This window comes from Oncorhynchus kisutch, linkage group LG17 (assembly GCF_002021735.2).
Source record: "Oncorhynchus kisutch isolate 150728-3 linkage group LG17, Okis_V2, whole genome shotgun sequence".
Classification (NCBI taxonomy): Eukaryota; Metazoa; Chordata; class Actinopteri; order Salmoniformes; family Salmonidae; genus Oncorhynchus; species Oncorhynchus kisutch.
Window position 1 is genome coordinate 74,894,395 of NC_034190.2, and position 14,087 is coordinate 74,908,481.

Sequence of the window (14,087 nt, forward strand, 5' to 3'; positions counted from 1 at the left end):
TTTGTAGAGGTGTAGTTGTGGGATTGTAGAGGTGTAGTTGTGGGTTTGTAGAGGTGTAGTTGTGGGATTGTAGAGATGTAGTTGAGGGTTTGTAGAGGTGTAGTTGTGGGTTTGTAGAGGTGTAGTTGTGGGTTTGTAGAGGTGTAGTTATGGGATTGTAGAGGTGTAGTTGAGGGTTTGTAGAGGTGTAGTTGTGGGATTGTAGAGATGTAGTTGAGGGTTTGTAGAGGTGTAGTTGTGGGTTTGTAGAGGTGTAGTTGTGGGTTTGTAGAGGTGTAGTTGTGGGATTGTAGAGGTGTAGTTGAGGGTTTGTAGAGGTGTAGTTGTGGGATTGTAGAGATGTAGTTGAGGGTTTGTAGAGGTGTAGTTGAGGGTTTGTAGAGGTGTAGTTGTGGGTTTGTAGAGGTGTAGTTGTGGGATTGTAGAGGTGTAGGTGTGGGATTGTAGAGGTGTAGTTGTGGGATTGTAGAGGTGTAGGTGTGGGATTGTAGAGGTGTAGTTGTGGGATTGTAGAGGTGTAGGTGTGGGATTGTTCACTTGTAGTAACCTACATGTGTTGTAGTTTTTAAAGGAGTTTACCTGGTCACAGATGAGGTCCCATTTCTTGTCATTATCATACTGTCTGAGGAGTCTGGCTTTGTCAGGAGGAAGGTTCATGGAATTCTGAAAACACAAGACAATATTTCATCAGTCACACCCCAATGCAATATCAGTGCAGACAGCTTTGTTGAACCATTCATTGATAATTTCATCATAATTCATAATTTCATGACCGTTCCAGAGCTGACGACCCTGCCTCAGTATATTGTGTTGTTTGAGGCCAGTTTAGTGTCTTTTAGGGCCTTGGACGGGTCAACACGTCCTGTCCCGAATCCTGGGCAGTGACACAGGCATATGATCTCACTTCCTGTTGACTTGAGCTCATCCAAAACCCTCAAATGTGTCCCAAATGGAATCCTATTCTCTACATAGTGCACTACTTTAGAGCCCTATGGGCTCTATGGACCCTGGTCGAAAGTACTGCACTATACAGGGAATAGGGTAGACTTTGGGTTGCAGCCCTCCTCTGCGGTTAGTTGCAACAAGCTTCTAGAACTTTCAGTACGTCTACAATGCCCCTTTTAACCACATGCTATACGGACTACAGCCTCTCTGTCTGTCTATCAGAGAGGAATATTACTACCTTCTGATGACTGTCACTTATCAAGCAATAAAAACACATAACATGAGAACTGAGAGCCACAGGACAGGCAACATCACAGTTTTACTACCATGGCCCAAACGAGGTCATTCAACATGACTGCTCTAGTCTCATTTGTTGTTTAAGTGTGTGTGTGTGTGTGTGTGTGTATGTGCGCTCTGTTTTCTCAGTCAGCAACAGACTTGGGACCCCCCCATTTTACATCCCAAATACAGAGCCCCGCAGCCACGACACACACATGCATGCGGTCACGCACGCAAACAATCATGCGAGTACAAACACACACGCACACAATGACACGCACACCACAAAATGCCTGTCAGCTTGATCTCTGTATGGCTTCACCCCCTGGCTTCCCCCCTGGCCTCTCCCCTGGCCTCCCCCTGGCCTCTCCCCTGACCTCCCCCTGGCCTCTCCCCTGGCCTCCCCATGGCCTCTCCCGTGGCCTCCCCCTGGCCTCCCCCTGGCCTCTCCCCTGACCTCCCCCTGGCCTCTCCCCTGGCCTCCCCATGGCCTCTCCCCTGGCCTCCCCCTGGCCTCCCCATGGTCTCCCCCTGGCCTCCCCCTGGCCTCCCCCTGGTCTCCCCCTGGCCTCCCCCTGGCCTCCCCCCTGGCCTCCCCCTGGTCTCCCCCTGGCCTCACCCTATCTCTCCTGCTGACACACACAGGCTAGTTCTCGAATCCTCTTTCCTCGTTCATCTTTCCTTCTTGCATTTTCTCTCCTCGCCTCCTTCTCAAAACACACTGGAGGAGATGAGGTGAGAGACCTCCAGTGCAGTTGAGGAGGCGAGGAGATAGGAGGCGAGGAGATAGAGCTTTAACAGATGACAACCCAGTCTAGTCATGATCCTCTGGATCCTCCTTTAACCAGCAGTAGCACCTGTACTGCAACTCACCTTTTAGCTGGGAATGTGTACAAGATGAAATGTACCAACCAACCAATACACCATTCTATTAGTAGCACCAGCATCACCATGTATTATCAGGTATTATCGTGTATTATCTATGCTTTGCTATTCCTATCCCTACAACGATTCATAGCAGTGGAATATCACATGTAAAGTGTATTTTTATTTCTTTTCCACAGTGCGGTGGGGTGATTGGATCTTTCCATCAGCAACATGAATCATGTTGGACTGACTGTCTGAGGGGATGAATGAAGACCGTGGCACATTGCTTCTGTGCTATGGAGTACTGCTGAGGTAGCCTGGAAATCCGGACAAAATCACACTACAGTAGTGAAACAAACATGAAACGGAGGTCAATAGAGTCTGGATGTCCAGGCTACTGCTGAGGAAGAGTGCCATTGACTCAGACTTACATAAGATAGCAACTATAATAATTGATCCTTTGAATGTTTACGATGAACTAGTAACATTTTCTGCCTTTTTTAAATGAAGAAAAATTATTCAAGATTGAAACTGAAACTCTAAAAATTAATTATTAATTAATTAATTATTCAACCAACAACAACAAAAATCTCTGAGAACTATATTGGTCCCTGGGCCTGACCCAGAACTATATTGGTCCCTGGGCCTGACTGAGAACTATATTGGTCCCTGGGCCTGACCCAGAACTATATTGGTCCCTGGGCCTGACCCAGAACTATATTGGTCCCTGGGCCTGACCCAGAACTATATTGGTCCCTGGGCCTGACCCAGAACTATATTGGTCCCTGACTGAGAACTATATTGTTCCCTGGGCCTGACTGACTGTAGAGGAGAGATCAGTCACAATGTGTTACAGTAGGGCTCTTTGACAAGGCATTGCCTTCCAAATGACACTCTATCCCCTACACTATATATATACTATATAGTGCTATAATACTATATATATACTATGTATATACTATATAGTGCTATAATACTATATATATATACTATATAGTGCTATAATACTATATCTATACTATATAGTGCTATAATACTATATCTATACTATATAGGGGATAGAGTGCCATTTTAGACGTAGCCAGAAAAAACACAGCTGAGCATTCCAGCCTCTGCCTTCCAAAACGCAGAAAAAACACAGCTGAGCATTCCAGCCTCTGCATTCCAAAACGCAGAAAAAACACAGCTGAGCATTCCAGCCTCTGCCTTCCAAAACGCAGAAAAAACACAGCTGAGCATTCCAGCCTCTGCCTTCCAAAACGCAGAAAAAACACAGCTGAGCATTCCAGCCTCTGCCTTCCAAAACGCAGAAAAAACACAGCTGAGCATTCCAGCCTCTGCCTTCCAAAACGCAGAAAAAACACAGCTGAGCATTCCAGCCTCTGCCTTCCAAAACGCAGAAAAAACACAGCTGAGCATTCCAGCCTCTGCCTTCCAAAACGCAGAAAAAACACAGCTGAGCATTCCAGCCTCTGCCTTCCAAAACGCAGAAAAAACACAGCTGAGCATTCCAGCCTCTGCCTTCCAAAACGCAGAAAAAACACAGCTGAGCATTCCAGCCTCTGCCTTCCAAAACGCAGAAAAAACACAGCTGAGCATTCCAGCCTCTGCCTTCCAAAACGCAGAAAAAACACAGCTGAGCATTCCAGCCTCTGCCTTCCAAAACGCAGAAAAAACACAGCTGAGCATTCCAGCCTCTGCCTTCCAAAACGCAGAAAAAACACAGCTGAGCATTCCAGCCTCTGCCTTCCAAAACGCAGAAAAAACACAGCTGAGCATTCCAGCCTCTGCCTTCCAAAACGCAGAAAAAACACAGCTGAGCATTCCAGCCTCTGCCTTCCAAAACGCAGAAAAAACACAGCTGAGCATTCCAGCCTCTGCCTTCCAAAACGCAGAAAAAACACAGCTGAGCATTCCAGCCTCTGCCTTCCAAAACGCAGAAAAAACACAGCTGAGCATTCCAGCCTCTGCCTTCCAAAATGCAGAAAAAAACAGCGCTGAGCATTCCAGCCTCTGCATTCCAAAACGCAGAAAAAACACAGCTGAGCATTCCAGCCTCTGCATTCCAAAATGCAGAAAAAACACAGCTGAGCATTCCAGCCTCTGCCTTCCAAAATGCAGAAAAAACACAGCTGAGCATTCCAGCCTCTGCATTCCAAAATGCAGAAAAAAACACAGCTGAGCATTCCAGCCTCTGCATTCCAAACGCAGAAAAAACACAGCTGAGCATTCCAGCCTCTGCATTCCAAAATGCAGAAAAAAACACAGCTGAGCATTCCAGCCTCTGCATTCCAAAACGCAGAAAAAACACAGACGCTGAGCATTCCAGCCTCTGCCTTCCAAAACGCTGAAAAAACACAGCTGAGCATTCCAGCCTCTGCCTTCCAAAACGCAGAAAAAACACAGACGCTGAGCATTCCAGCCTCTGCCTTCCAAAACGCAGAAAAAACAGACGCTGAGCATTCCAGCCTCTGCCTTCCAAAACGCAGAAAAAACACAGACGCTGAGCATTCCAGCCTCTGCCTTCCAAAACGCAGAAAAAACACAGACCCTGAGCATTCCAGATGTCCAGAATTAGGTTACACAAGGAATACGTCCTGTTTATAATGGTTACAAATTTGCTATAAATCCTCTCTCTCACAGTCTCTCTCTCCTCCCCCGCTTGTCTCTCTTGGGGGAGAATGTTATCTACAACACAGTCTCTCTCTCTCTCGCTCCACTTCAGAAGGGCACACACTGGAGGACTATTCATGTGTGAGCTGCCTCTCATTTATTCCAAATGTCAGAAACACAGTGGGAAACTGACCACAAAGTTTCATATTCAACACTACTGAAATATGTCTGACTCTCAGACAAAACAAACAAAGCTGATGACACTTGTGGGTTACCAAATCAAATCAAATGTAATTAGTCACATGCGCCGAATACAACCTTACAGTGAAATGCTTACTTACGAGCCCCTAACCAACAATGCAATTTAAAAAAAATATGAATAAGAATAAGAGATAAAAGTACAAAGTAATTAAAGAGCAGCAGTAAAATAACAATAGCGAGACTATATACAGGTGGGTACCGGTACAGAGTCATTGTGCAGGGGCACCAGTTAGTTGAGGTAATATGTACATGTAGGTAGAGTTATTAAAGTGACTATGCATAGATGACAACAGAGAGTATCAGTGGTGTAAAGAGGGCGTAGGAGGGGCAATGCAAATAGTCTGGGTAGCCATTTGACTAGGTCTTCGGTAGTCTTATGGCTTGGGGGTAGAAGTGGTTTAGAAGCCTCTTGAACCTAGACTTGGCACTCCGGTACCACTTGCCCTGCGGTAGCAGAGAGAACAGTCTAAGACTAGGGTGGCTGGAGTCTTAGACAATTGTTAGTGCCTTCCTCTGTCACCGCCTGTATAGAGGTCCTGGATGGCAGGAAGCTTGGTGATGTACTGGGACGTATACACTAGTATAATCTTCAGTCTCCTGAGGAGGAATAGGTTTTGTCGTGCCCTCTTCATGACTGTCTTGGTGTGCTTGGACCATGTTAGTTTTTGGTGATGCGGAACACAAGGAACTTGACGCTCTCAACCTGCTCCACTGCAGTCCCTTCGATGAGAATGGGGGCATGCTCAGTCCTCTTTTTCCGGTAGTCCACAATCATCTCCTTTGTCTTGATCACGTTGAGGGAGAGGTTGTTGTCCTGGCACCACTCTCTGACCTCCTCCCTATAGGCTGTCTCATCGTTGTCTGTGATCAGGCCTAGTACTGGCAAATGTAATGATGGTGTTGGAGTCGTGCCTGGCCGTGCAGTCATGATGAACAGGGAGTACAGGAGGGGACTAACCACGCACCCCTGAGGGACCCCTGTGTTGAGGATCAGCGTGGCGGATGTGTTGTTATCTACCCTTACCACCTGGGGGCGGCCCGTCTGGTCAGGATGTCCACAAATACAGTAATGTTGTTTACCACTTCTGTTAGCTTCTTTCTTTCTTTATTTTTTATTTCAAATGTATTTAACCAGGTGGCCAGTCGAGAACAAGTTCTCATTTACAACTGCGACCTGGCAAAGATAAAGCAGTGCGACACAAACAACAACACAGAGTTTCACATGGAATAAACAAACATACAGTCAATAACATAATAGAAAAGTCTATATACAGTGTGTGCAAATGAGGTAAGGGAGGTAAGGCAATAAATAGGCCATAGTGGCGAAATAATTACAATTTAGCAAATTAGTGATAGATGTGCAGAAGATGAATGTGCAAGTAGAGATACTGGGGTGCAAAGGAACAACAACTAGCAGACTTATAGATGACCTGGAGCCAGTGGGTTTGGCGACGAATATGAAGCGAGGGCCAGCCAACGAGAGCATACAGGTCGCAGTGGTGGGTAGTATATGGGGCTTTGGTGAGAAAACAGATGGCACTGTGATAGACTGCATACAATTTGCTGAGTAGAGTGTTGGAGAGTATTTTGTAAATTACATCGCCAAAGTCAAGGATCGGTAGGATAGTCAGTTTTACGAGGGTATGTTTGGCAGGGAGTACAGGGGGAGTATGTACAAGGGAGTACGTATGGGCCTTGTTGGAGAACTATTATGTTTGCTAGGGACTATGGAGAGAGAAAGGTAGGGACTAGTGAGAGAGAGAGAGAGAGAGAGAGAGAGAGAGGTAGGGACTAGGGAGAGAGAGAGAGAGAGATAGGTAGGGACTAGGGAGAGAGAGAGGTAGGGACTAGGGAGCGAGAGAGAGAGAGAGAGTGTTAGGGACTAGGGAGAGAGAGAGGTAGGGACTAGGGAGAGAGAGAGGTAGGGACTAGGGAGAGAGAGGTAGGGACTAGGGAGAGAGAGAGAGGTAGGGACTAGGGAGAGAGAGGTAGGGACTAGGGAGGTAGGGACCAGGGAGAGAGAGAGAGGTAGGGACTTGACTACGACAGTGTTCCTCTTGCCTCTCTAGGCCCTCTGACTGCTGTCTGCAACACACACAGAGACAGAGAAGATGTTTCCCCTCAGGGTAGAATATGGTAATTTAGCTAACTTAATTTGAGTTTCTACTTCCTGTGTTTACAAGAAGAGGCTATGGAACGTATCAAGGCAATATTCCTTTTTTTTTCTTGAACTAATACAATTCAACAGAGTTAGTTCCTCTCCTGAGTGTTATGGAATAAGGAAGGAAAAATACAGTGATGCAGAAAGAAACTCATGTGTTGTGCTCGTCATCGTGCTCGTCATCGTGCTCGTCATCATGCTCGTCATCGTGTTCGTCATCGTGTTCGTCATCGTGCTCGTCATCGTGCTCGTCATCATGCTCGTCATCGTGCTCGTCATCGTGTTCGTCGTCGTGCTCATCATCGTGTTCGTCATCGTGCTCGTCATCGTGCTCGTCATCGTGCTCATCATCGTGCTCGTCATCGTGTTCGTCATCGTGCTCGTCAACGTGTTCTTCATCGTGCTCGTCATCGTGCTCGTCATCATGCTCATCATCGTGCTCATCATCGTGCTCGTCATCATGCTCGTCATCGTGCTCGTCATCGTGTTCGTCATCGTGCTCATCATCGTGTTCGTCATCGTGCTCGTCATCGTGCTCGTCATCGTGCTCATCATCGTGCTCGTCATCGTGTTCGTCATCGTGCTCGTCATCGTGTTCGTCATCGTGCTCGTCATCGTGCTCATCATTGTGCTCGTCATCGTGCTCGTCATCATGTTCGTCATCGTGCTCGCCATCGTGCTCATCATCGTGCTCATCATCGTGCTCGTCATCGTGTTCGCCATCGTGCTCATCATCGTGCTCGTCATCATGCTCGTCATCCTTCCACTCTGCCCACCACATCTCCCATGCAAACAGCCTGTCTTGTTTGACCTGAGATTGATCGGCCTGCTTGACAAAGGAGTGAATACACAGCTTTGTTTTGGTTCTGTGAAGTCAATGCCATTCCCATCCTATGACATTTGAGCAATTTTTTTCCAACAGCATATTGCAATACAGTAGCCAGTGGGCAGGGTAACAACACTGCCCTAATTCACCACACATCTAACATTTATTATCATAGCCTGGGCCAGATCTGTTTGTGCTGTCTTGCCAATGACAATAGAATAGGCATGATAGCACAAACAGGTCTGTGGCCAGGCTTTTGTATTCATCATCTATGGGCCACACTGACCAGCTATAGCAGTTACATAATCACCAGAAGAGTTTCACTATGGATTAGGCTTCCATTGTAATCATGAGTGAGAAGAGAAAGAGCTGCCAGGATGAGGAGGCTGCAGAGAAAAGAAAGAGAGAGATTGAGAGAGGAGACAGAGACAGAGAAAGAAAGAGAGAGATTGAGAGAGGAGACAGACAGAGAAAGAAAGAGAGAGATTGAGAGAGGAGACAGACAGAGAAAGAAAGAGAGAGATTGAGAGAGGAGACAGAGAAAGAGAGAGATTGAGAGAGGAGACAGACAGAGAAAGAAAGAGAGAGATTGAGAGGAGACAGAGAAAGAGAGAGATTGAGAGAGGAGACAGAGAAAGAGAGAGATTGAGAGAGGAGACAGAGAAAGAGAGAGATTGAGAGAGGAGACAGAGACAGAGAAAGAAAGAGAGAGATTGAGAGAGGAGACAGACAGGGAAAGAAAGAGAGAGATTGAGAGAGGAGACAGACAGAACAAGAGAAAGAAAGAGAGAGATTGAGAGAGGAGACAGACAGAGAAAGAAAGAGAGAGATTGAGAGAGGAGACAGACAGGGAAAGAAAGAGAGAGATTGAGAGAGGAGACAGACAGAAAAAGAGAAAGAAAGAGAGAGATTGAGAGAGGAGACAGAGAAAGAGAGAGATTGAGAGAGGAGACAGAGACAGAGAAAGAAAGAGAGAGATTGAGAGAGGAGACAGACAGAGAAAGAGAGAGATTGAGAGAGGAGACAGAGAAAGAGAGAGATTGAGAGAGGAGACAGAGAAAGAGAGAGATTGAGAGAGGAGACAGAGAAAGAGAGAGATTGAGAGAGGAGACAGACAGAAAAAGAGAAAGAAAGAGAGAGATTGAGAGAGGAGACAGACAGAGAAAGAAAGAGAGAGATTGAGAGAGGAGACAGACAGAAAAAGAGAAAGAAAGAGAGATTGAGAGAGGAGACAGACAGAAAAAGAGAAAGAAAGAGAGAGATTGAGAGAGGAGACAGACAGAGAAAGAAAGAGAGAGAATGAGAGAGGAGACAGAGACAGAAAGAGAGAGATTGAGAGAGGAGAAAGAGAGAGAGAGAGAGATTGAGAGAGGAGACAGAGAAAGAAAGAGAGAGATTGAGAGAGGAGACAGAGACAGAGAGAGAGAGAGATTGAGAGAGGAGACAGAGACAGAGAAGAGAGAGATTGAGAGAGGAGACCGAGAAAGAGAGAGATTGAGAGAGGAGACAGAGACAGAGAAAGAAAGAGAGAGATTGAGAGAGGAGACAGACAGAAAACGAGAAAGAAGAGAGAGATTGAGAGAGGAGACAGACAGAGAAAGAAAGAGAGAGATTGAGAGAGACAGACAGAACAAGAGAAAGAAAGAGAGAGATTGAGAGAGGAGACAGACAGAGAAAGAAAGAGAGAGATTGAGAGAGGAGACAGACAGAGAAAGAAAGAGAGAGATTGAGAGAGGAGACAGACAGAAAAAGAGAAAGAAAGAGAGAGATTGAGAGAGGAGACAGAGAAAGAGAGAGATTGAGAGAGGAGACAGAGACAGAGAAAGAAAGAGAGAGATTGAGAGAGGAGACAGAGAAAGAAAGAGAGAGATTGAGAGAGGAGACAGAGAAAGAGAGAGATTGAGAGAGGAGACAGAGAAAGAGAGAGATTGAGAGAGGAGACAGACAGAAAAAGAGAAAGAAGAGAGAGATTGAGAGAGGAGACAGACAGAGAAAGAAAGAAAGAGAGAGATTGAGAGAGGAGACAGACAGAAAAAGAGAAAGAAAGAGAGATTGAGAGAGGAGACAGACAGAAAAAGAGAAAGAAAGAGAGAGATTGAGAGAGGAGACCGACAGAGAAAGAAAGAGAGAGAATGAGAGAGGAGACAGAGAAAGAAAGAGAGAGATTGAGAGAGGAGACAGAGAAAGAAAGAGAGAGATTGAGAGAGGAGACAGAGACAGAGAGAGAGAGAGATTGAGAGAGGAGACAGAGACAGAGAAAGAGAGAGATTGAGAGAGGAGACCGAGAAAGAGAGAGATTGAGAGAGGAGACAGAGACAGAGAAAGAAAGAGAGAGATTGAGAGAGGAGACAGAGACAGAGAAAGAAAGAGAGAGATTGAGAGAGGAGACAGAGACAGAGAAAGAAAGAGAGAGATTGAGAGAGGAGACAGAGACAGAGAAAGAAAGAGATTGAGAGAGGAGACAGAGACAGAGAAAGAAAGAGAGAGATTGAGAGAGGAGACAGAGAAAGAGAGAGAATGAGAGAGGAGACAGAGACAGAGAAAGAAAGAGAGAGATTGAGAGAGGAGACAGAGAAAGAAAGAGAGAGATTGAGAGAGGAGACAGAGACAGAGAAAGAAAGAGAGAGATTGAGAGAGAAGAAAGAGAAAGAAAGAGAGAGATTGAGAGAGGAGACAGAGAAAGAGAGAGATTGAGAGAGGAGACAGAGACAGAGAAAGAAAGAGAGAGATTGAGAGAGGAGACAGAGACAGAGAAAGAGAGAGATTGAGAGAGGAGACAGAGAAAGAGAGAGTTTGAGAGAGGAGACAGAGAAAGAGAGAGATTGAGAGAGGAGACAGAGAAAGAGAGAGATTGAGAGAGGAGACCGACAGAAAAAGAGAAAGAAAGAGAGAGATTGAGAGAGGAGACCGACAGAGAAAGAGAAAGAAAGAGAGATTGAGAGAGGAGACAGACAGAAAAAGAGAAAGAAAGAGAGAGATTGAGAGAGGAGACAGACAGAGAAAGAAAGAGAGAGAATGAGAGAGGAGACAGAGAAAGAAAGAGAGAGATTGAGAGAGGAGACAGAGAAAGAGAGAGATTGAGAGAGGAGACAGAGAAAGAGAGAGATTGAGAGAGGAGACAGAGAAAGAGAGAGATTGAGAGAGGAGACAGACAGAAAAAGAGAAAGAAAGAGAGAGATTGAGAGAGGAGACAGAGAAAGAAAGAGAGAGATTGAGAGAGGAGAAAGAGAGAGAGAGAGAGATTGAGAGAGGAGACAGAGAAAGAAAGAGAGAGATTGAGAGAGGAGACAGACAGAAAAAGAGAAAGAAAGAGAGATTGAGAGAGGAGACAGACAGAAAAAGAGAAAGAAAGAGAGAGATTGAGAGAGGAGACAGACAGAGAAAGAAAGAGAGAGAATGAGAGAGGAGACAGAGAAAGAAAGAGAGATTGAGAGAGGAGACAGAGAAAGAAAGAGAGAGATTGAGAGAGGAGACAGAGAAAGAGAGAGATTGAGAGAGGAGACAGAGAAAGAGAGAGATTGAGAGAGGAGACAGACAGAAAAAGAGAAAGAAAGAGAGAGATTGAGAGAGGAGACAGACAGAGAAAGAAAGAGAGAGATTGAGAGAGGAGACAGACAGAAAAAGAGAAAGAAAGAGAGATTGAGAGAGGAGACAGACAGAAAAAGAGAAAGAAAGAGAGAGATTGAGAGAGGAGACAGACAGAGAAAGAAAGAGAGAGAATGAGAGAGGAGACAGAGAAAGAAAGAGAGAGATTGAGAGAGGAGACAGAGAAAGAAAGAGAGAGATTGAGAGAGGAGACAGAGACAGAGAGAGAGAGAGATTGAGAGAGGAGACAGAGACAGAGAAAGAGAGAGATTGAGAGAGGAGACCGAGAAAGAGAGAGATTGAGAGAGGAGACAGAGACAGAGAAAGAAAGAGAGAGATTGAGAGAGGAGACAGAGACAGAGAAAGAAAGAGAGAGATTGAGAGAGGAGACAGAGACAGAAAGAGAGAGATTGAGAGAGGAGACAGAGACAGAGAAAGAAAGAGATTGAGAGAGGAGACAGAGAAAGAAAGAGAGAGATTGAGAGAGGAGACAGAGACAGAGAAAGAAAGAGAGAGATTGAGAGAGGAGACAGAGACAGAGAAAAGAAAGAGAGAGATTGAAAGAGGAGACAGAGACAGAAAGAGAGAGATTGAGAGAGGAGACAGAGACAGAGAAAGAAAGAGAGAGATTGAGAGAGGAGACAGAGAAAGAAAGAGAGAGATTGAGAGAGGAGACAGAGACAGAGAAAGAAAGAGAGAGATTGAGAGAGGAGACAGAGACAGAGAAAAGAAAGAGAGAGATTGAGAGAGGAGACAGAGAAAGAAAGAGAGAGATTGAGAGAGGAGACAGAGACAGAGAAAGAAAGAGAGAGATTGAGAGAGGAGACAGAGAAAGAAAGAGAGAGATTGAGAGAGGAGACAGAGACAGAGCAAGAAAGAGAGAGATTGAGAGAGGAGACAGAGACAGAGAAAGAAAGAGAGAGAGTCCCAGGTCAGGACCAGCCAAGAACCACAGAGATTCAGCATGCAGCACAGACGTCATAATCACCAGGGAACAGAGACTTCATCTCCCCTATACACCTTCTCCAGCCATATGAGTCCAGCCAGTTCTCTAGCTGAGTTGTCTCACTGAGCTCCACTTATCCTATAGTTCAGTTTATGGCCTGCAAAGCAGCTAGAGTAGCAGCATTGTCTGAGCCAGAGCATCCCATTGGGCAGGAGCCTCCGGTTTCTGGAGTGTGAGGCAGCTTGACGTTCAACTACACCCCCTGGACAGGACGCTAGTCTACCGCAGGGCCTTAAAGCAGCCAGAAGCTCCCAAATGAACTACTGAGAGAAATGTGGAGGACCAACAGGATGTTTCACAAGCTTTACTTTCCCACAGATCCAACCCCTACAAAGGGATATGGGTTAAAACAGTTTAGTACTACGGTCCTAACAACAGTTTAGTACTACGGTCCTATCAACAGTTTAGCACTACGGTCCTATCAACAGTTTAGTACTATGGTCCTATCAACAGTTTAGTACTACGATCCTAACAACAGTTTAGTACTACGGTCCTAACAACAGTTTAGTACTACGGTCCTAACAACAGTTTAGTACTACGGTCCTATCAACAGTTTAGCACTACGGTCCTAACAACAGTTTAGTACTACGGTCCTATCAACAGTTTAGTACTATGGTCCTATCAACAGTTTAGTACTATGGTCTTATCAACAGTTTAGTACTATGGTCCTAACAACAGTTTAGTACTACGGTCCTATCAACAGTTTAGTACTATGGTCCTATCAACAGTTTAGTACTACGGTCCTATCAACAGTTTAGTACTATGGTCCTATCAACAGTTTAGTACTACGGTCCTATCAACAGTTTAGCACTACGGTCCTATCAACAGTTTAGTACTACGGTCCTATCAACAGTTTAGTACTATGGTCCTATCACCAGAGATTCCTCCCATAGTCCCATGTTCTACTGAAATAACACTGGAAAAACAGAGATGTGTATTCCTGGAGCTGGAGGACTCTAGTTTGTTTTGTTTGATTGTTTCTAGTTGGTGTCCAGATATCACACATCTGTTTATTTCATCAAGATCTCTGTGGTATAGTCTCAAATACAAACAAGCCCAATAAAGAGCTCTCTGTTCGGGTAAAAACCCATGTCAATCTGGAAGTTATTAAGCAAATGAATACATAGTGGGTGGGATTGTCTCTCTGTTTGAAATCCATAGGCTGACCAAGATTGAATGTGATGCATCTTCAAAATATAGAAAACTAGATCCCAGTCACAGAGCCAAACTGATGAAATCCCGTTATCTCAAATTGCTGAGAACTGCAATGTAGTTTCAACACTAGACACTACTTCTAAGAATCTGTCTACTAGTTTAAAAGTTTATGCATGAAAACAGATGAAACTGTATCTGTCCCTTTCTAGTTCACTCTGTCTACCATTTGATGTGCTGAACAGACGCCAGACGTTGTCATCACTCTTTCTAAGGAGAGGAAAGAGAGAGGGATGGAGACGGCAGAGGAGCTATCCATGTGGCAGCCCAGACACAGACAAACACAGAAACCTCCTTTATACCTGGTGCAAACATGCATCCTTTGTCCTGAT

At 45.3% G+C, this 14,087-nt stretch overlaps 1 protein-coding gene across 3 annotated transcripts in view; it reads right to left on the minus strand.

Moving 5' to 3' along the window:
* Positions 1–14,087, minus strand: part of LOC109878414 (formin-like protein 3) — a 91,539-nt gene that overhangs the window by 42,736 nt on the left and 34,716 nt on the right. For all 3 annotated transcript variants that reach the window (XR_004203716.1, XM_031794593.1, XM_031794594.1), the window contains exon 2: positions 580–663. Coding sequence is in view for 2 of the 3 variants with exons in the window: in XM_031794593.1 (XP_031650453.1) it covers positions 580–663 (84 nt within the window). In the remaining variant the exon portion in view is untranslated. The remainder of the gene's footprint in view (positions 1–579; positions 664–14,087) is intronic.